This window comes from Chiloscyllium plagiosum, unplaced genomic scaffold (assembly GCF_037043375.1).
Source record: "Chiloscyllium plagiosum isolate Xiang-an unplaced genomic scaffold, Cpla_swu_hap1 HiC_scaffold_4, whole genome shotgun sequence".
Taxonomy (NCBI): Eukaryota; Metazoa; Chordata; class Chondrichthyes; order Orectolobiformes; family Hemiscylliidae; genus Chiloscyllium; species Chiloscyllium plagiosum.
This window is the reverse complement of record NW_028270142.1, coordinates 30,467,667-30,489,199: the sequence shown is the minus strand read 5'-3', so window position 1 is coordinate 30,489,199 and position 21,533 is coordinate 30,467,667. Positions and strand designations below refer to the sequence as shown.

General features: G+C 42.0%; 1 protein-coding gene across 9 annotated transcripts in view; it reads left to right on the top strand.

Moving 5' to 3' along the window:
• amph (amphiphysin) overlaps positions 1 to 21,533 on the top strand; it is a 231,425-nt gene that overhangs the window by 115,981 nt on the left and 93,911 nt on the right. For all 9 annotated transcript variants that reach the window (XM_087986067.1, XM_087986066.1, XM_087986065.1 and 6 more), the window contains exons 8-9: positions 11,746 to 11,821; positions 20,623 to 20,705. In XM_087986067.1, coding sequence (XP_087842193.1) covers positions 11,746 to 11,821; positions 20,623 to 20,705 — 159 coding nt within the window. The remainder of the gene's footprint in view (positions 1 to 11,745; positions 11,822 to 20,622; positions 20,706 to 21,533) is intronic.

The window sequence follows — 21,533 nt, the reverse complement described above, 5'->3', positions numbered from 1 at the left end:
AGAGGTGGAGGAATTGGGAGTAAGGGATAGCATTTGTACAGGAGGGCTTGGGAGGAGATGTAGTCTAGTACCTGTAGGAATTGGTGGGTTAGAAATAGATGTTCATGCTGAGTCAGTCGCCGGAGATAGAGATGGAGAGGTTCAGGAAGGGGAAGGAAGTGTCCGAGATGGTCCAGGTGAACTTAAGGTCAGGATGGAATGTGTTCATGAAGTTGATGAACAGTTGAACCTCCTCGTGGGAGCATGAGGTAGCACCAAAACAGTCATCAATGTAGCAGAGAAAAATGTGGGGGATGTTGCCAGTGTAGCTGCAGAAGACAGACTTTTCCACGTATCTGGTGAAGAGGCAAGCATAGCTGTGGCCCATGCGGGTGTCCATGGCTTCCTCTTTGGTCTGAAACATTGAGGTAGCAATACATGTGAGATAAGACCTTGCACGTGCTTTTCCACAGTGTCACAGGTTTCAGTCAAGTGTCTTGGTGGGTTGCCAGCTGTGGCCAATGTTAGAAAAGAGGAACCTAGAAGGAGGGTCAACTGAACTCCACTGTATGGAGTGGATTGATAAAATCAGTGGAATGGGCCAAAAGGTGATAGATGCCATTTTTATATGCATCAATGTGAGATTACACATTTGAGACAAAAATAAAATGGCTGTTAACATGCAAGCAAACAGTGTTTAAGAGTGCAGATGCTAAAGGACATAAATGGTTGATAAAGCTGTAAAAGGTTGAAAATAGAATTATGAACCTCTGATGCAATATTAAGGACTGTCAGAGGTAACGGCAAATGTGGTCTATTGAGTTTGAATATTGTGTTGAGTTTTTGGTGCTCATTGTTGGAAAGGCTACGAAAGCCTTAGCGATTATACAGAGGATGTTCCCTAGGGAGATATGAGGTTAGTAAACACACTTGCAAGCAATATTTGAAATACTCAGACAGAGAAGATTAGAATACTGAAACATGGATTATAAAATGTGTGAAGGGGTTTGATGGGATGATTAGGGAAAGATTGTTCTCTTGGGCTTTGCAGTTAGTGGCAGTGGATCATCAGTTTATATACCCCTCAGAGTGTGACAAATACTTCTTTATGTAAAAGATTCTTGAAAGAAGGAATGGTTTACAGCAAGCAATGGCTGGTGCAGAGACCATTCCAACTGTTAAAGAGAAAGTACAGAAATATTTGAAATATAAGAGAAGACATGGAGCTATGGTGAGAAACTGATATAGATAGTATTAACTAAATAGTGCTAAACTGCTCTTCTGTTCTACAACAACAATGAAGGAAAGGCTGTAACAGGTTATCCTTCCCTTCTGCACTACCCCTTGCTGGCACAGATACCCAGTAGCATGTAATCTTGGATTGCGAAGACAAAACCATTAAGGGAGATATGGGAAAAGAATAAAAACTCAGAAAACTTTCTAAAATATGTAAATAAAACATCCCGCGCTCATTTGATCGAGGGAATCTGCACAGTGAGAGTGTGAAAGCTTTAAGGGATAGTTTTTTTTAAGCTGGTTCTTCCTTTAAATTAGCAATAAACTAAATTTTAAAAAGTTAAATTGTATTGCTGATTAATTCAAGAGTTTACTAGCTCTGAAAGGAGCTATGGTTAGTTAATTAGTGGCTAGTTTAATCAGGCTGTTTTGAAGCTTGAGTCCATTGTTTTCAGAAAATATAACCAGAGATCTTTCTCAGTGCTAGTTTATCTGCAAGAAGCAGTGCTTTGATTGCACAGAGTATAAAGTGAAAGTTTGCTGAGTACAAGGGAATCTGGTGAGGGGGGTGAAGAAGTGCTCTTTTCTTCGACTCTTTTCAGTGTATTGTAGTTGGCTCTTACTTGGTACAGGGGAAGAAGCTAATTGATGAGAACACTCAGGTCTTTTTAATTTCTAATTGTAATCAATGGTTTTAAAGTTAAAGGATAGCAGGTCAGGGGGGTGTATTTGAAATCGTGGATGCAACATATGTCCCAGAAGAATACATGTACAAGAAAAGTTACCGATTCCACAAGTTTGAGTTCCAAGTTCTGATCTTGAGTGGTGGCTAACATTACTATTGTGCATCTTCAAGGTAGAGGACCGTGTGGATAGCATAGTTAAAGAGCTGATCACATCATAGTTTGAATGGAAGATAGGTCAGATGAATGCATGGCTAGAGAGATGACGTAAAAGGAAGGACTTTAGATTTTTGGATCACTGGGACAGCTTCTGCAGTAGGTGGAACTTATACAAGCTGGACGGGTTGCACCTGAACTGAAATGGGTCCAATATCCTTGCTGCTGGGAGGTTTGATCATGCTGCTGGGAAGGTTTTAAATAAATTTGGAAGGGGGATGGAGCACAGAGTATATATAAACTCAGGAACAAGGTCCATCAGATACATAGGGAATACTAGGAAATCCAGAAGGCCAAGAAGACATGGACAAAATAAAGTGCATGGGAGGTCTGGAAAGCTTTTTTTGATGTACAGAGTTTTGCTGGTAAGGAGGATGAACTTAGAACTTTGATGAGCACAAGGGAATATGAAATTGTTGCAATCAGTAAGAGATGTTTTAAGGAAGATCAGGACTGGAAGCTCAACCTTCAGGTTATGGAAATTTAAGGTGGAATATGGGAAGGGGTGGGTTGTAAGAGAAATGGGGACATTGCATTATTGATAAAGGAAACCATCACTGCAGCTATGAGGGAGGATGTCTTAGAAAGCTCTTCAAATGAGGCCATCTGGGTAGAGCTTAGTAAGAAAAAAGGGGTGATTACTTAGCTTGATTCATACTATTGGCCTGCCAACAGTAGGAAGGAGATAGTGGAGCAGATATATAGGCCAATCACAGAAAGGTGTGAGAGAAATGGGGCATGGATGTCAGGGATTTCAACTTTGCTAACATTAACTGGGATCACCTTAGTGTGAAAAGATTAGATAGGTTGGAATTTTTAAAGTGCATCCAGGTGAGTTTTTGTGCCAGTACATAGATAGTCAGGCTGGAAATGGAGCAATGCCAGGCCTAATCTGAGGGAATGTACCTGAACAACCTTTGAAGTTTCATCAGGTGAGCATTTTGGAGATAGTGACTATAACGCTGCAGGTGTCAAAGTCATTATGGAAATGGCTAAGGATATGCAAAAATTAAATGTCTAAATTATTGGAAGGCCAATTTCGATATCATTAGACAGGAACCAGCAAACATGGACTGGAAACAACTACTTGCAGATAAGTCTACAGTTGGAACGTGAGAGTCATATAAAGTAGTAACGTGAGAATTGAAGGCCAGCATGATCTTCCACGAGTGAAGGGCGAGGGCAGTAAGTCCAGAGAGCCCTAGATGTCGAGGGATATTGAGAGTTAAACGAAAAGAAGCAATCATAGGTCAGGGACAGTGCATTAAAAACAGGGGAGGCCCTTCAAATGTATAGAAAGTGTAGGGGGTTGCTTAGAAAGAAAATTAGGAGGGCAAAGAGGGGCTATGAAATATCTTTGACACATAAGATTAAGGAAAGCCCTGAGGTATTTTGTAAGTATTAAGAGTAAGAGGATTTCCAGGTAAAGAGTGGGCCTATTAGAAACCAATGGAGCAATTTGTATGTTGTGTCAGAGGACATGGCTAAGGTCTTAGAAGAATATTTCTCACCTGTATTCACAAAGAAGAAAGACATTGCAGCCCAGGATTTCATTTAGGAGGGTGAGATTCTCGAACATTTTAAGGATTAATAAGGAGGGAGAAGGTATTAGATGGGCATAAATCCCAGGACCTGATGAGATGTATCCCAGGGAGGGAAGGGAGGAAGCAGCTGGAGAAATGTTTAATACTTCTCTGGTCACAGAACGACTGGAGGATAGCTAATGTGGATCCTTTGTTCAAGGAGTCAAAAAGGATAGGCCAGGTAATTACACACCACTTAGTCGGATGTCAGTGATGGGGAGATAATTGGAAAAGCTTCTGAGGGACAGGGTTAATCAGAATTGTTCAGGGATAGTCAGCACAGAATTGTTAGAGGAAGATCCTGTCTGACTAATTTAGTTGCATTCTTTGAAAAGGTGACTAAATATATTGATGAGTGTGGTGCAGTTGATGTGGTTTACATGGACTTTTGACAAGGCCTGACATGAAAGGCTGTTCCAAAAGGTATGACCCCATGGAATCCAAGGCAAACAGGATCCAAAATTGGCTTTCAAATCGGAGGCAAAGACAGATGGTGGAGGGTTGTTTTCCTGATTGGAAACCTGAGTTAGTGGTGTACCACAGGGATTGGTGTTGGGAACCTTGCTGTTTGTTATGTACATTAACGACTTGGATGTGAATGTAAAAGGTATAATTTGAAAGTTTCCGGATGACATGAACGTTGAAGATGTTGTTACTAGTGAGAAAGAGGGTCTCAGGCTATAATCTGATATTCCTCAGGTGGTAAATTAGGTAGAGCAATGGCAGATATAATTTAATCCTGATAAGTGTGTGGTGATGCATTTTGGAAGGCTTAATCAGGAAATGATATATACATTGAACAATGGTTCCTAGGGTATACTGAGGGACCTTGTTGTATGAGTCCACAGATCCCTGGAGGTGTCAGCACAGGTAGACAGGATGGTATGAAGAAGGCATGTGGGATACTTTCCTTCATTGGCTGGAGCATAAAATGAAGGAGCAAGAAAGTCTTGTTACAACATTGTAGAACATTGGTCAGGTTGCAGACGAAATACTATGTGCAATTCTGGTCACCACACAATCAAAAGGACATGATTGATTGCACTGGATATGGTGTAGATGTTGCCTGGAATGAAAAGTCTCAGTTATGAGGACAGATTGAACAGGATGAGTTTATTTTCCTTGTAGCGGAGTGGGCTGAGGGGGTTTCTGATTGAGGTATACAAAATCATGAGAAGCATGGTCAGGGTAGATTGTGAGAATCTTTTCCCCATTGCAGACATGTTTAAGGTCAAAGTGCACAAGTTTCAGGCAAGAAGGTTTAGAGGGGACTGAGGAAAAATTGTTTCACCCAGAGGATGTTGGTAGAAATATGGAATGTGCTGCCTGAGAGGGTGGTGAGGCAAGTACTCTCAGAACATTTAAGAAACATCTGGATGAGCACTTAAAATGCAAGGGCATAGTAGGATATGGACCAAGTGCAGGTAAATGGGAATAGTATAGTTTGGAATTTGTTGGTCAGCATAGACATGCTGGACTGAAGGGCCTGTTTCTATTTTGTTTGACTTTACGACTGAAAGGTTTTCAGGCAGAATAGAGAAGGGGAAACACATAGGGGTGTTGCATTATTGGTTAAGGAATCAATCACCAGGTGTGAAGAGGGATGTTATACAACATAAGCATCAAATGAGGCCTAATGGGTTGAGCTCAGAGACAAAACAAGGGACAGCCACACTGCTAAGTACCTGAAAATAACAGAAGAGAGTTAGAGGAGCAAATATGTAGGAGCAAAGATCTGTGGATGCTGTAAATCAGAAACAAAAACAGAAATTGCTGGGTAAAATCAGCAGGTCTGGCAGCATCTGTGAAGAGAAATCAGAGTTAACGTTTCAACTCCGGTGACCCTTCCTCCGAACTGAAATATGTAGGCATATTTCTGAGTGCTAAATCAATAGGGCAGTAATAGTTGAACATTTCAAATGCCCAAATATCACTACGATACTAAAAATGTGAAAGACACAGAAGGTGCTGATGTCTTGAACAGCATTCAAGAAAACTTTTTTAGCCATCATATAGCAACTCCAATGACAGAGGCATAATTCTAAATTTAGACTTTGAACATGAGGGCAAGGCAGATGAATGAAGTAACAGTGGGTGACCATTTTGGAGGTAGTGATCATAATATATTTATAATACACACATAATAAATTTGACATCAAGTACCAAGTAACTTAGATATGAAGTGATTGGTAGAAGGATTAAACAGGGCATGAGGAAAAGCTTTTTCACACAGTGGGAGTCTACTGCCCAGTTTGGTGGGTGAGATGGGAACCCTTAACTTATTTTAATGGAATCTGGATCTACTCACTAAATGCTGTAACCTGCCAGGCTAGAGACTAGGTGCTGGAAAGCAGGTTTAAAATGAGCAGCTAGTGCATTCTGCTGGTGCAGACATAATAAGATGAAGAGCCTGTTTTGAGTTCTAATGTTTTCATGGTTCGATAGTTCAAAATCTGTTGTGTTTGCTGTTTGGATATTCATAATGAAATGACAGAAAGTCGGTTAATAAGAGAAATGACACAAAGAACTGGTGTTTCCATGAATCTTTCCCCAAAGGTACAGAAGTGTAGTGGAAGATTGGAAGAATCTCCACGTAAATTCTGCCTGATTTTGTTTTTTAATTGATACTACAGGAAAAAGGGATTAGAGAATAAATGAAGGTGCAACTTTCCACACCAGTGTTTCTGATGTGTCTTTCTTTCTCATCTGAAAATGTGTTGCTGGAAAAGCGCAGCAGGTCAGGCAGCATCCAAGGAACAGGAGAATCAACGATTCTCCTGTTCCTTGGATGCTGCCTGACCTGCTGCGCTTTTCCAGCAACACATTTTCAGCTCTGATCTCCAGCATCTGCAGTCCTCACTTTCTCCTTTCTTTCTCATCCCCAACCATGTTTAATGGAGCCTTTGAATGAGCTTGTCCACTTTCCATGCTTTTTAAAATCTTAACCATTTCCCTCCCACTCAGAACCACAATACCTTCATCTTCCACCTCAACAGCCTTTGTAATCAATGGATCATTCTCTGCCATTCCTGCCAACTCCAGTGTGATGCCACGATAAAACACCACATCGTCTTCCCTTTCAACATTCTAAAGGATTGTTTCACTTCCTAATTTCCTGGTCACCCCCGGTACTCCTCCCTTTTCTTAAAGTGTCTTTGAATGCAAGCACAGGATTTGCAACTGCCCTTGTACCTCCTGTCTGCTCATGGTCCAAGATCCCAAATGTTCCTTTTAGGTGAAACAGCAATTTACTTCTACTCCAGCAAATTGTCCATTGCATTCACTGTTTGCAATGTGGTCTGCTCTACAATGATGAGACCAAATGCAAATCAAGCGAATGCTTTGCAGGACACCTCCATTCAGTCACCAAATATTATACTCTTTAAATAGCTGCCATTTTAATTCACCACTCTGACCTTTTTGTCCCTACCCCTCCACACTGCAATCTTGCAAAACACTGCCTTATTTTTCCATTAATCGCTTTCTATCTCTGGAGACTCAATACTGAATCAGAGGATCACAGAATTTTTCACTACAGAAGGAGCCTATTCAACTCAAGATGTCTGTACCGTTTCCTGAAAGAGCTGCCCATTGAGTCCCAGTCTCCAGCCCTATCGCAGTGGCCCTCGAAATTCATCAGATTCAAATGTACATCCAGCTCTCTTTTGAAACCTCTGATGGAATCCACTTCCACCACTCTGCAAGACAGTGCACTCCGAATCTTAATCAATTCTCTGAGTAAAGAGGTTTCTCCCCACCTCACTCTTCACTCTCTTGATGATAATCTTGCAATTGTGACCCCTAGTTACTAACATACCAACTAGTGGAAACAAAATATTCTTTTTTACCCTGTCAAAATTATTTATAATTATGAACACCCCATTGGGGTCACCTCTTAATTTTCTCTGCTCCAAGGGGAATAAGTCCAATTTCTCTTAACCTTTCCTTGTATCTAAAATCCTTAATTTCTGGTATCATTCTCGTAAATCTCCCCTGCACTCTCTACAGGGTTTTAACATCCTTTCTTAGATACATTGCCCACAACTAAACACAATACTCCAAATGTGGTCTGACCAATGATTTGCCTTTATAACCTACACTTCCATTTATAAACCCAAGGATCCTATAAGCCTTCTTAGCAACTGTTTCAGTTTGCCAGGTCTCTTTCAGAGAATTATGCACGTGAAGGCCAAGATTCCTCTGCTCCTGTACTGCCCTCAAGGTTGTACCATTCAGCCTGTATTGTCTCTCCATGTTTCTTCTAACAAAATGCAATACGTTCCATTTCTCTACAGCGAATTCATCCACTAGGCTCATTTGGCCAACTTGTCAATGTCCCTTTGAAGTGACTCAGCATCATGCTGACAATTCACTATTCTCCCGAGCTTAAAATCATCTGCAAATTTAGTGTTTTTGCCCTCAACATCCATCTCCAAATCATTTATATAAATCAAAATGCAAGGGACCCAACACCTTCCCAACAACTTAGAGAATACCACTTTCAACTCATTCTGGATTCTAATTATATTTTGCTGGATTTAGTCTTTCTGTCTTTTTGCTTTCTCATGACAGCTGTTCATCAATCTGCCATTCACTCCTCCATCTTTTATTTCTTTAGTTGTCCCACTGCCTTTGATCATTCGTGATTCAGACTTTTATCGTTCAATCTCTGCTGCCTTTCGATGGATCACAATACTTGCCTTTGTTCTGTGTTCTACCCAATCTCCTCTCACTTACGCAAAACCAGTTATAATTACAATTTTCCTATTTTAATGAAAAGGATATCGATCTGAAACATTAACAATGTTTCTTTCGCCACAGGAACTGATATGCCGAGTATTTCCACTGCTGCTGGTTATTATTACGTTATTCGATCTCCTTCTATCAAGCCTCGAGATGCCTATATTTCCCCTAAGCTTGCTGTCTCAAAACATCTTTCTCCAAATTAAAAAAGTGATAGAAGAAATAGGATAAGTTTGGAAAGGAAAATCATTGATCTCCATGTCTAACTTCCCAGCATTGGGTTTGAATTTTAATCAAGAGTGTGGTGCTAGAAAAGCACAGCCAGTCAGACAGCATCCAAGGAGCAGGAGAATCGATGTTTCAGGCATAAGCCTTTCATCAGGAATGAAGGGCTTTTGCCCAAAACGTCAATTCTCCTGCTCCTCAGATGCTGCCTGGCCTGCAATACTTTTCCAACATCACATTCTTGACTCTGATCTCTGCAGTCCTCACTTTCTCCGGGTTGAATTTTAACCCCCGGGATGCGTTGGCAGGGGATATTAAATTGGGCATCAGTCACAGAGGTAACATTCTTGGCACCTACCTGCCTGTTCCCTCCACCCCAACCACAGTCTTACTTGCTTTGGTGGAGACTTGATGGTCATTGGATTTAACCCACGAGTGGTCAGAGGCCGGAGCCAAGTGTAAAGCTCAGTAGCATTCATTGCTCAGGCTGGTGACAGGCAAGCAGATGGAATTTTACTTCCCAGAAAACCTGGGCTCAATGGAGGTCCCACCAGCTCCCAGCACCTGCATTTCCCTTCCACCCCCAAACACTGTAGCCTCAGAAATGGCCACCTCGACCTGTGATGCTGCAAGGTCTAGAAAAATACTGACCAATTGTTTTAACAGCAGCTTTCAGAGGCAGAACCTCCCTTCTGATGCAGCAGATGTAACACCCTGAGCCAGTTGAAGACCCCTTCACTGTGGTCAAAACCCTAGAGCTCCCTTGCTAGCACAATTGTGGATGGACATACACCCCAGAGACTGGAGTGCTTCAAGCAGGCAGTGCCCAACCACCTTCTAAATATGAGATGGACAATAAATGTTGACCAAACCAGCAACAACCACAGCCCGTGAAGGAATAAACATATTTCAATAGCTGCGAGCCAGGAATGAATGAATAAATCAATCAATCAGGGTATAGCAGTGGATGTTGACTGCATGGATTTTAGTAAGGCTTTTGGCAAGTCCTTTATGGTAGACTCATCCAGAAGATTAAGATGTATAGGATCCACGATGATTTGGCTGCATGGATTCAGAATTTGCTTGCCTATAGAAGGAGAGGATAGTGGCAGAAGGGTGTTTTTCAGGCTAGAGGTCTGTAACTAGTGGTGTTCCATAGGAATCCATACTTGGACCTCTGCTGTTTGTGGTACACATAAATGACTTGGATGAAAATGTAGTATGGATGACTTAGTAGGTTTGCAGACAATGCAAGGAACGGTGGAGTTGTGGATAGTGTAGAAGGTTGTCAAAGGATACAGCAGGATGTAGATCAGATGCAGATATGGGTGGAGAAATGGCAGATGGAGTTTAATCCAAGTAAGAGTGAGCTGCTGCACATTGGGAGATCAAATGTTAAGGAAAAGCATACAATTAATGGCAGCACCCTGAACACCATTGAGGTACAGAGGGATCTTGGGTTCAAGCCCATTGCTCCCTGAAAGTGGCCACTCAAGTAGATAGGGTGGTGAAGAAGGCATATGGCATGCTTGCCTTTATTGATCAGGGAGTTGAACACCAAAGTAAGGATGTCTTTTGCAGCTTTATAAGTGTTTGGTTTGGTATTGCATTCAATTCTGGTTGCCACATTACAAGAAGGATATGGAAGCTTTGGAGATGGTGAAGAAGAGGTTTACCAGGATGCTGCCTGAAATAGATTAGCTGTAAGGAGAGGCTAGGAAAACTCAGGTTGTTCTCTCTGGAGCAGCAGAGGCTGAGGGGAGACTTGATAGAAGTCTATAAAATTATGAGATGCACAGGTAGGATTAATGGTCAGAATCTTTTTCCCAGAGATGAAATGCCCTGAAACATCGACTTTCCTGCTCCTCGGGTGCTGTCTGACTTGCTGTGCTTTTCCAGCGCCACACTTTTCAACATATGGATATGCAAGGAATGGAGGGACATGAATCAAGGGCAGGCAGAAAGAATTTGTTTAAGTTAGCGTCATGTTTGGCACAACATCGTGGGCTGAAGGGCCCATTCCTCAGCTGTACACCTCTATGGTCTATGAATGAATGAATGACTTTTATTGTCATGTGTAATTTAATGTGAATAAAACAGTAAGATGCAGTGAAAAGTTTTTCGACTGTCGACATGATATGCCATCAGTTGGAATAATTTAAGAATAAGAAATAAAGAAAGCTATATCCTAAAGAGAGTCTATCAGTCCTGATCCAGCTCAACATCAATGACATCTGTGCCGCCATCCCTCCACCACCCCCTCACCACCATCTACACCAGACCCAACCAATGCTGAAGTGACCACTCCACAGGCGCCATCTTTTGCTGCTGGGCCATTCTCCTCCGCCACTGCATTGTGTCACCTGCACTGGATTCACCAATGAGAAAGTCACATCGCTCGCCGCTGGGCCCACCTCGTCATTGGCGCCGTGGTGACCCTCTGCCACTGCTTTGCCACCGCCAGTGCCAGACCCAACCATGGTCGAAGTTGCCGATCCTCAGATTCCATCTTTCGCCTCTGGGCCTCCCTCTGTACAGGCCTGTAGTGACTGGAAAATCTTCAGACTCAAAAAAAGATCAGGATCTTGTTTCAAAACAATTTATTGAAATGAAAGTCGTAAAAGACTCAAGATGTTAGTTTCGGAAAAAAACAGGTTCACTCAAATAAAAGTAAAATACTACAGATGCTGGAGATTTGAAATGAAAACAGAAAGTTCTCAGCAGGTCTGGCAGCACCTGTGGAGACAGAAACAGAGTTAACCTTCCGAAGCTAGTGGGACTTTTCTTCTTCCATTCTATTTCTCTCTTCACAGACACTGCCTGACCTACTGAGTCTCTTCAGCACCTGTTTTTATTAGAGCAGGTTCAACGCTGGGTGGGAGTGAGGTGTTGGGGGAATCCAGCCACAGTATTAAAGCCAGCTCTCAGAGCACATGCAAAGGCCTGTCTTTGGAATGTGAAAACCAATATTAACAGTTTGTTCCATATTGAAAATCATTTGATGTGGTCTAATGTACAACTTTATGTACAATTGAAACAAGAAGGTGAGCTTCACTGACCATTTGTGATTTCTTTCACAGCCGGGTTGGTTTCTATGTCAGCACCTTCAGAAACATCAGCTGTATAGAGTCAAAATTTCACAAGGAGATTGCAGTGGTGAGTAGATTTTTGCCTCAGAAACACTGGGGGTGACATGGGTACTGAAAGAGCTGTGTAGTGTTCAGCTTTTTGTTAGTGTGACAGATATTAACAGTTTGTTTATTCAGTCTGTCTTACCCATTGAGGTCACATGGAGGCTGATGCAACCAAGACATGTTTTGAAATATGGAAGAAAGTTTCATCCTTTGTCCCTCCGTTTACTGCTCTGTTGAGCTTCCCCTCTGCCAATATTATGGAAATGGTTCAACAGAGAGAGAAAGAGAGAACAAGAGCAGTCTGACCCGCCATCAGCAGTGTAAGAAAGCTGAACAGTGCTGATGCATAGAGAGGTTATCATGCCCTCTATTTTAATTTTCATTTGACTAATATGTTATAATGTAATTTGGAGATGCCAGAGTTGGACTGGGATGTACAAAGTTAAAAACTCACACAACACCAGGTTATAGTACAACAGGTTTACTTGGAAGCACTAGCTTTCGGAGCGCTGCTCCTTCATCAACCACCTGATGAAGGAGCAGCGCTCTGAAAGCTGGTGCTTTCAAGTAAACCTGTTGTACTATAACCTGGTGTTGTATTATAATGTGATTTGAGTTCAGAAGTAGGCATGTCTTACTGAATTAATACATGGCCTTGGTAAGAGCATGCCTGGGGTATTGCATGCAGTTTTGGTCTCCCTACCTAAGAGAAGATGTACTTGTCATTGAGGGAGTGCACAACAAGGTTCACTAGGCTGATACCAGAAAATGGCAGGCATATCCTATGAGAGAGAGATTCTTCCACTGAGTCTGTATTTGTTAGAGTTTAGAATATTGAGAAGTAATCTGATTGAAATGTATAACATTCTAACAGGGCTAGATGTAGGGAAGATGTTTCCCCTGGTTGGCAATCTAGATCCAGGGACACAGTCAGGATATAATAGAGTGAGCCATTAGGACTGAGATGAAGAAACATTTCTACACTCAGAAGGTGACCAACCCAAGGAATTCACCACCACAGGAGCTGTGGATGTCAGGTCACTGAGTATACTCAAGTGAGCAATTGATACACGTTTAGATATTAAAGGAGAATACAGAGAAGGCAGGAATGGGGCATTGTGTTGAGAATTAGCCAGGATCATGTTGAATGGAGGAGCAGGCTTAAAAGGTTGAAATGGCCAGCTGCTGTTCCTCATTTCTTTGTACATAAGATTCTGTTTTTTTATTCCCTAATCCTGTCTCCGATGACGTCTCCTAGCAGAGCGCTTTAGGGAACATCTCCGAGACACCCGCACCAATCAACCACACCGCCCTGTGGCCCAACATTTCAACTCCCCCTCCCACTCTGCCGAGGACATGGAGGTCCTGGGCCTCCTTCACCGCCGCTCCCTCACCACCAGACGCCTGGAGGAAGAACGCCTCATCTTCCGCCTTGGAACACTTCAACCCCAGGGCATCAATGTGGACTTCAATAGCTTCCTCATTTCCCCTTCCCCCACCTCACCCCAGTTCCAAACTTCCAGTTCAGCACTGTCCCCATGACTTGTCCTACCTGCCTATTTTCTTTTCCACCTATCCACTCCACCCTCCTCCTTGACCTATCACCTTCATCCCCTCCCCCACTCATCTATTGTATCTATGCTACTTTCTCTCCACCCCCACCCTCCTCTAGCTTATCTCTCCACGCTTCAGGCTCTCTGCCTTTATTCTTGATGAAGGGCTTTTGCCCGAAACATCGATTTTACTGCTCCTCGGATGCTGCCTGAACTGCTGCGCTCTTCCAGCACCACTAATCCAGTACCATGTTCCACAGTCTAGGCCTTAGCAGGCCATGATAGAAGATGTCTTTGACCTTGTTTGTAAGCAGCAATCACATGACTTCTAGAAGCCACAGTGTGGGGTTTATTTGGTGGTTTGTTGGATGGTGAAGTTAGAGCTGGTGATATTACCTGAAATGAGCTAATGACGTGTAATTGCACCTCAAATGAGGAGCAGGTAGCTGCTTGGACAACCTGAAATTGCTCTTAATATATTCAGAAGTGGTGCCTGCTTGCACATGTTTCTTATGGTAATGGGCAATGGTGTTTAAATGCTACAGTTAGTACCCAGGGAAATTTGGATGATGTGAGTAGTGAGGACTGGAGCTTTGATTCATTCATCTCATTGTGTTGAGGACACAATTGGTTGTGTAGCTGTTACAATAGCAACTTGCTACTTGTAAATGATGTTTTTGAAGTTTTTGAAAACCTGGTTTAATGCAGCTAGGCAATTAATTGAATGTGGACATTGTTAATCTACTCATTCAAGCTTGTAGCAGCAATGTGGTCATTTTAGATGTTAATAATGTACCACACGAATGAGATTTCTCTGCCATTAGAGGGGGCTATAGCAACAGGTTCTCCTTGGGGAAATTCTGCACTTTCACAATGGAGATTCCCGTTTCAGTTGGGACATGTCCAGTTCATGCAGATTATACTGTAATTGGGTTAAAGTGCAAGGCTGGTAAAATTGCAGGATTCTTTTGATTATAGGATCAAATGTACCTTTTTTAATTTGAACATAGTAAACGGTAACTATATACAGGCCAAGATGTTACATCTGCAACAAAGCTGCTAGAGGAAACCATTTCCTAGTGGTAATGTGATTTTCCATCATTGTGACCTTAAAGACGTTTATAAAACCATGAAGGGATAGATAGGGTGAATAAGCAAGGTCTTTTTCCCAGAGTAAGGAAGTCCAAAACTAGGGGGCACAGTTGAAGTGACAGGAGAAAGATTTAAAAGAGACCTAAGCGGCATCATTTCCAAACAGAGGGTGTATGGAATGAGCTGCCAGGGAAAGTGATGGAGGCTGGTACAATTACTGCATTTAAAAGGTATTTTAATGAATACATGAATAGGAAGCATTTAGGGGGATCTGGGCCAAATGCTGGCAAATGGGATTAGATTGATTTAGGATATCAGTTCAGCATGGGCAAGTTGGACCAAAGGGTCTGTTTCCATGTGGTCCAACTCTATGACTCTTTGGCTTCCCAAGGATGATGTGCACTATATTTAATCTATGCATTCACATTAACCCTTTATACATATACACATATGAATTAGGAGCAGAAGCTCACTCAGTATCTCAACCTTGTTCTACCATACAATAAGATCATGGCTGATTTTGTTACTTTACATTTCTGCCTACCTCAGTTAACCTTCCACCTCCTTGCTTACTGTCCACCTCTGCCTTAAAAAATAATCAAAGGCTGTGCTTCCACTATCTTTTCCGGAAAAGAATTCCAAAAACTCACGACTCTCCAAAAAAAAAGTTCACCTCAACCCTGTCTGGCTGCCTTCCTTTTTTAAATAGTGACTTCTATTCTAAACTTTGTAGTGGTAATGAATCAGCCAGGTGGACCTCACAGGATATGAGTTCTCTGACTAGGGCTGTTAATCTGGTCCAATCAGGGAGCTCTGGATATCAGGTAAGAACAGGAATGTCAGACATTCCTGAGAGCTGGATCTGAGGAAGCTGGATCAGTTTCAAGGACTCTCCGTGTGTAAATAAAGAGTGACTTTATGACAGGATACCAGTCTCTTTCTCAGAGGCTGGTGAATCTGTATTACATAGTGCTGATGAGACTGGGCCATTAAGTATATTCAAGGCTGTGATAGACAGATTTATAGTCATTAAGATTATAGGATAAATTAAAAGGTGGAGTTGGAGATTATTGATGATCTCAATGAATGGCAGATCTCATTGGTGACAGAATGGTCTACTTGTGCTCTAAAGACTTATGATCTTAAGGTCCAATAGGAAACATTCTTTCCACATCTATACTGTCAAAGACCCTCAGGATCTTGTATGTTTCAATCAAGTCACCTCTTACTCTCCTTAACTCCAGCAGATACAAGCCTAGCCAGTGCAACCTTTCCCTCTTAAGATAATCTGTCATCCTAGATATTCATCTAGTAAACCTCCTCCCAACTTTTTGAAATGAATTTACATCCTCTCTTAAGTAAGGTCTAACTAATACTGTACACAGTACTCCAAATATGGTTTCACAATGTCTGTATAACTGCAGCATAACCACCCCTCCTGCCTTTGTATACAACTCCCTTTGCAATAAAAGGTAATATTCAAAGAGCTTTCCATTAACTTGCTGTACATCCTTCATCCTTTTTTCAATTCATGCATCAGAATGTCCAAATCCTTCTGCGTCTCAGAGCTCTACAATCGCTCACCATTTCAGTAGCATGATTCTTTTTCAACCTTTCTGCAAAAATGGACAATTGCACTTTTTCCCACATTACACACCATTTGCCAAATCTTTGCCCACTCACTTATCTCATCTATATTACTTTATGGTACACAGGGCAGGTAGGAGAGAGTTCAATGGCGAGTCAAAGCTAATATTGGGCTGAGAACCCAATGATGCTAGCGATCTGAAGGAGTGATCCCGCATGAATTTTCGGCTGGGCTTGGTGCTTTGGAGGGAAGCAGGGAGACTGAGACTTGGCTCAACAATTCCAATGGGCATCCAGGAAATGTGCTTCCTAATCTGAAAAGATTCTACAGACCAGTGATTGTATTAGATTTACTTGGGTCACTCCTGGCCACAATGTGACTGTTGCAATTGGTTGATTCCATGTGGATGTCCTGAATACATTAGCGATGTCAATTCTGTCATTGGATTGTGAGACTTAAATTGGATCCATGGTTAACTGCAACTGAAATTGTGACCAGCTTTAACATCAGTGAAGCTAATAAGATTTGTGTTGTTAATCTTACTCCATAACTAACTTATAAATGGACTCAGACAACCTTAACCCCAATCAATAACCATATTTCTGAAGTAGAAAACAATATGTTGTGGGGTGGCATGGTGGCTCAGTGGTTAGCATTGCTGCCAAACAGCACAAGGGACCTGGGTTCAATTCCAGCCTCAGGTGACTGTCTGTGTGGAGTTCGCATGTTCTCCCTGTACCTGTGCGGGTTTCCTCTCACAATTCAAAGATGTGCAGGTCAGGTGAATTGGCCATGCTAAATTGCCCAGAGTGTGAGGTACATTAGTCAGAGGGAAATAGGTCTGGATGGGTTACTTTTTGGAGGGTTGGGCTGAAGGGCCTGTTTCCACACTGTAGGGAATCCAATCAAATCATTGGCAAAATAGAGATGAGTAATAAATATTTATTAAAATGTTGATGTGCTTGATATCCATAAAGCAACAGGGTCAGGTGGAATATCTATAACATATTGGAAGATACTGAATGGGAGGTTGGCAGCAGAAGCAGTTTAGCTTAACTGTGTATTAACTCAAGTTGAGAGTGTGGTGCTGGAAAAGCACAGCAGGTCAGGCAGCACACGAGGAACTGGAAAATTGACGTTTTGGGCAAAAGCCTTTCATCAGGAATGAGGCAGGGAACCTCGAGGTGGAGAGATAAATGGGGGGGGGGGGAGCTGGGGAGAAGGTAGCTGAGAGTGCAATAGGTGGATGGAGGTGGAGGTAATGATGAGAGGTCGGAGAGGAGGGTGGAGCGGATAGGTGGGAAGGAAGATTGATAAGTGGGACAAGTCATGAGGGTGGCGCTGAGCTGGAAGATTGGAACTAGGATAAGGTGGGGCGAGGGGAAATGAGGAAACTAGTGAAATCCACATTGATGCCATGGGTTTGGAGGGTCCCAAAGCGAAAGATGAGATGTTGTTCCTCCAGGCATCGGGTGGTAAGAAAGTGGCGATGGAAGAGGCCCACAACCTGCATGTCCTCAGCAGAGTGGGAGGGGGAGTTGGAGTGTTTGGCCACAGGATAGTGGGGTTGGTTGGTGTGGAAGTCCCAGAGATGTTCTCTGAAACACTCTCCAAGTAGGTGTCCTGTCTCCCCAGTGTAGAGGAGACCGCATCGGGAGCAATTAATACAGTAAATGACATGTGTGGAAGTGCAGGTGAAACTTTGATGGATGTGGAAGGCTCCTTTGGGGCCTTGGATGGAGGTGAGGGAGGAGGTGTGGGCTCAGGTTTTGCAATTCCTGCAGTGGCAGGGGAAGGGACCGGGAGGGGAAAGTGGGTTGTTAGGGAGCATGGACTTGACGGGGTAGTCACAGAGGGAACGGTTTTATGGAAAGCTGATAGGGGTGGGAATGGAAATATATCTCTGGTGGTGGGGTCCATTTGTAGGTGGCTGAAATGGCGGAGGATGATGCGATGCGTACAGAGGTTGGTGGGTGGAGGCAAAGACCAGGGGACTTCTGATTTTTATTTTATTTTTATTTTTATTCAACCAGATCCCTGGCTTGTTTCTCCCAACAATCAGTCAGTTAGCTGCCTGTATGCTGCTAAAGGCCCGGGGGTGTGATGAGTTGTGGTCTTGCAGTCCTGCTGAGTAAGCGTAAGGTCTGTGGCTGTAATAACTACAGGAACATGGTCGAGTTAGTCAAGTCCCACAATGCTTCACATCTAATCAGTAGTATTCCATTTTATAACATACTGCATAATATGTGGCTATATGTAGCCATAGTCGAACCAAATTATGGGCTTTGCCCATTCTGCAACACTGCTTTTATTACTAAATATCTTTTTTTTTAAATCCTTTCTTGTTAACCTCTGTAATTGCTTGTAATTATTTAAGAAATGTCTTTCGTCTGTCTCCATTTGCAAAGCAGCCCAACAGAAATGTTGTATTAACTGTGACTGTTTTTCTAAAAATATATTTTATTCATAAACTTTGCAATTATGAATGGGCAAAGTTCACTTTACATAAGGCTCAAAGCAATTCAGTTTATTTCAGTGCTTATGCTACTCACGACAGTTAACGTTAATATTTGCAGGATTCATTACAAGGCAAACATATAGCCAAAGGTGTTCTGTGGCTGAAAAGCCAGAGATAGTGGCCTTTCCCTACAGGTGTTGGTACTTTGGGACAGCGTTTGTATGAAATGACCAGTCTGCATACCCTCTGGTATTCTTGGCCATACCTATTGTGGTCTCCAGTGTGGGAGAGGGGTGCAAACACATTTATATCAAGTTGTCAAGTAACACATAGCATTCAGAGCTTGGCAAAGAACACAATAATGAGTGACAGAATCCATATTTAACATTTATTGAATTTGTTGATTCCTCACATCAATATGAAAGCCCCTGGCTAAAAGCACTATATCTTTCTTCACAGATGACTCATACCACACCTTTTTTTTATTTCAGGTGAAACCCAGTGAGGTCACTACCGATTGTCCTCTGAGCATCATTGTGTTAATTCTGGTGGGTGGGGGTAGGAAGGAAACTTGGCTGGGGCTCTTCGGCATGTGCTTCATTGGCCTGTACATGAATCCACTTCTCACACCACTATCCTCAGTCTCCCAGCTAATTCCTGGCTAACATTTCCGACAATCAATGACCTTGAATAAAGAAGTTCTTTGTAATATCTTTTCCAGTAACTTGTTTTTTCTGATACATTCTATTTCCTTCACCTATTATCGGGTAATATTCTGGGTTTGTTATTAAATCACCAGTCAATGAAGGCCAGCATGCAGGTACAGCAGGTAGTGAAGAAAGCTAATACCATGCTGGCCTTCATAACAAGAGGGATTGAGTCTAGAAGCAAAGAGGTTCTTCTGCAGCTGTACAGGGCTCTGGTGAGACTGCACCTGGAATATTGTGTGCAGTTCTGGTTACAAATTTGAGGAAAGACATTCTGGCTATTGAGGGAGTGCAGCGTAGGTTCACGACGTCAATTCCTGGAATGGCGAGACTATCTTATGTTGAAAGATTGGAGCGACTGGGCTTGTATACCCTTGAGTTTAGAAGACTGAGAAGGGATCTGATTGAGACGTATAAGATTATTAAAGGATTGGACACTCTGGAGGCAGGAAACATGTTTCCGCTGATGGGTGAGTCCCGAACCAGAGGACAGCTTAAAAATAAGGGGTAGACCATTTAGGACAGAGATGAGGAGAAACTTCTTCACCCAGAAAGTGGTGGGTGTGTGGAAGGCAGTGGAGGCCCAGTCTCTGGATTCGTTTAAGAAAGAGTTGGATAGAGCTCTCAAGGATAGTGGAATCAAGGGTTATGGAGATAAGGCAGGAACAAGATACTGATTGAGGATGATCAGCCATGATCATAATGAATGGTGGTGCAGGCTGGAAGGGCAGAATGGCCTACTCCTGCACCTATTGTCTATTGTCTATCATTTGGACACCGTAATGAAGTTCCTCTCAAGGTGTTCTCTGCTGATCTCTCTGATATTTCCTCATATCTCACATCTTTTGGAATTATTATTGAATATTTAATGGATCATTATTCATCATCATTCCAAGAAACTTTGTCCTGTTTCTCACAACTTATATAGAGTTCAACTTAAAGAACTGTATAAATTATTCACCATGAAAAAAATATTGAAAATTTTAAAGAAGTAAAACCTTGAAATAAGTCATGATTTGAGGCTGATACAAAGCTTTGTAAGACTGGAGTGTGTATCAGGGATTTTACCAATGAATATATCTAATTCCTGGCTCTCATCATTCATGGATCCACTGATCTCTATTCCATAATATACTCTCCTGTCGCACAATGCACTACGACCTAAAGTCTCAATTTTTTAAATCTCTTTTTGTGTGGTTTAAAGAGGAATCCTTTATAATATGAATGGTATTTTCACTTAATTAACTGAATAATAAATGGGCTTCTGCAGTGAGTAAGCATTTTGTAGCAATTACACACTGATGTTTCCTTGTGTTATTCCGTGATGGAAAATTTTGAGAATCTGGAACCAAGAATGCCTGTTCATGACACTTTATGAGTTTAATTGGACATACCATGTCATTTTTGTTTCTTTCTGTTTTCTAGCTCTGTCACAAACTCTATGAAATTATGAGTAAACTCGGAGAGCAGCATGCTGATAAAGCATTTAGTATCCAAGGTGCACCCAGGTATCGTATGTATTGAAAACTTAAATCCATCAAAGCCTCTGTTTTAGATAAATTTGTGCAACCTTCTTGACTGAATAATAAATGGGCTTCTGCAGTGAGTAAGCATTTTGTAGCAATTACACACTGATGTTTCCTTGTGTTATTCTTGTCAATCTGGATGAGGGTACCTTTATTACAACCCTAGCACCCAACAGAAATTGGTTGGATCAGGCCAACCTTCAGCATTTCACCTACTCAATTTTACTATTCAATTATATTTAAATTTTTTACTCACACTATCCCTACTACTAGTCATTTTCTTCACTAAATATCACTGAGGGAGTCTTTATCTTTTTGAAAATATCATATTTATTGGTATTATTTAGCCGTGTGGGGTTTGATTAGCTCAGTTGGTCAGATAGAGTCATCGAGATTTACAGCACAGAAGTAGACTTTTCGATCCAACTCGTCTTTGCCAACCAGATATCCTAAATTAATCTAATCCCATTCGCCAACACTTGGCTCATATCTCTCTAAATCCTTCCTATTCATATATCCATCCAGATGCCTTTTAAAAGTTGTAATTATACCAACCTCCACCACTTCCTCTGGCAGCTCATTCCATACCATAAGAAATCTTTCCCCTTTCATCCTAAACCTATGCCCTCTAGTTTTTGACTCTCACATCCCAGGGATAAGACCTTTTCTATTTATCCTATCCATGCCCCTCATGATTTTATAAACCTCTATAAGATCACCCACCAGTCTCCGAAGCTACAGAGAAAGCAACCCCAGCCTCTTCAGCCTCTCCCTATACCTCAAACCCTCCAACACTGGCAACATGCTTGT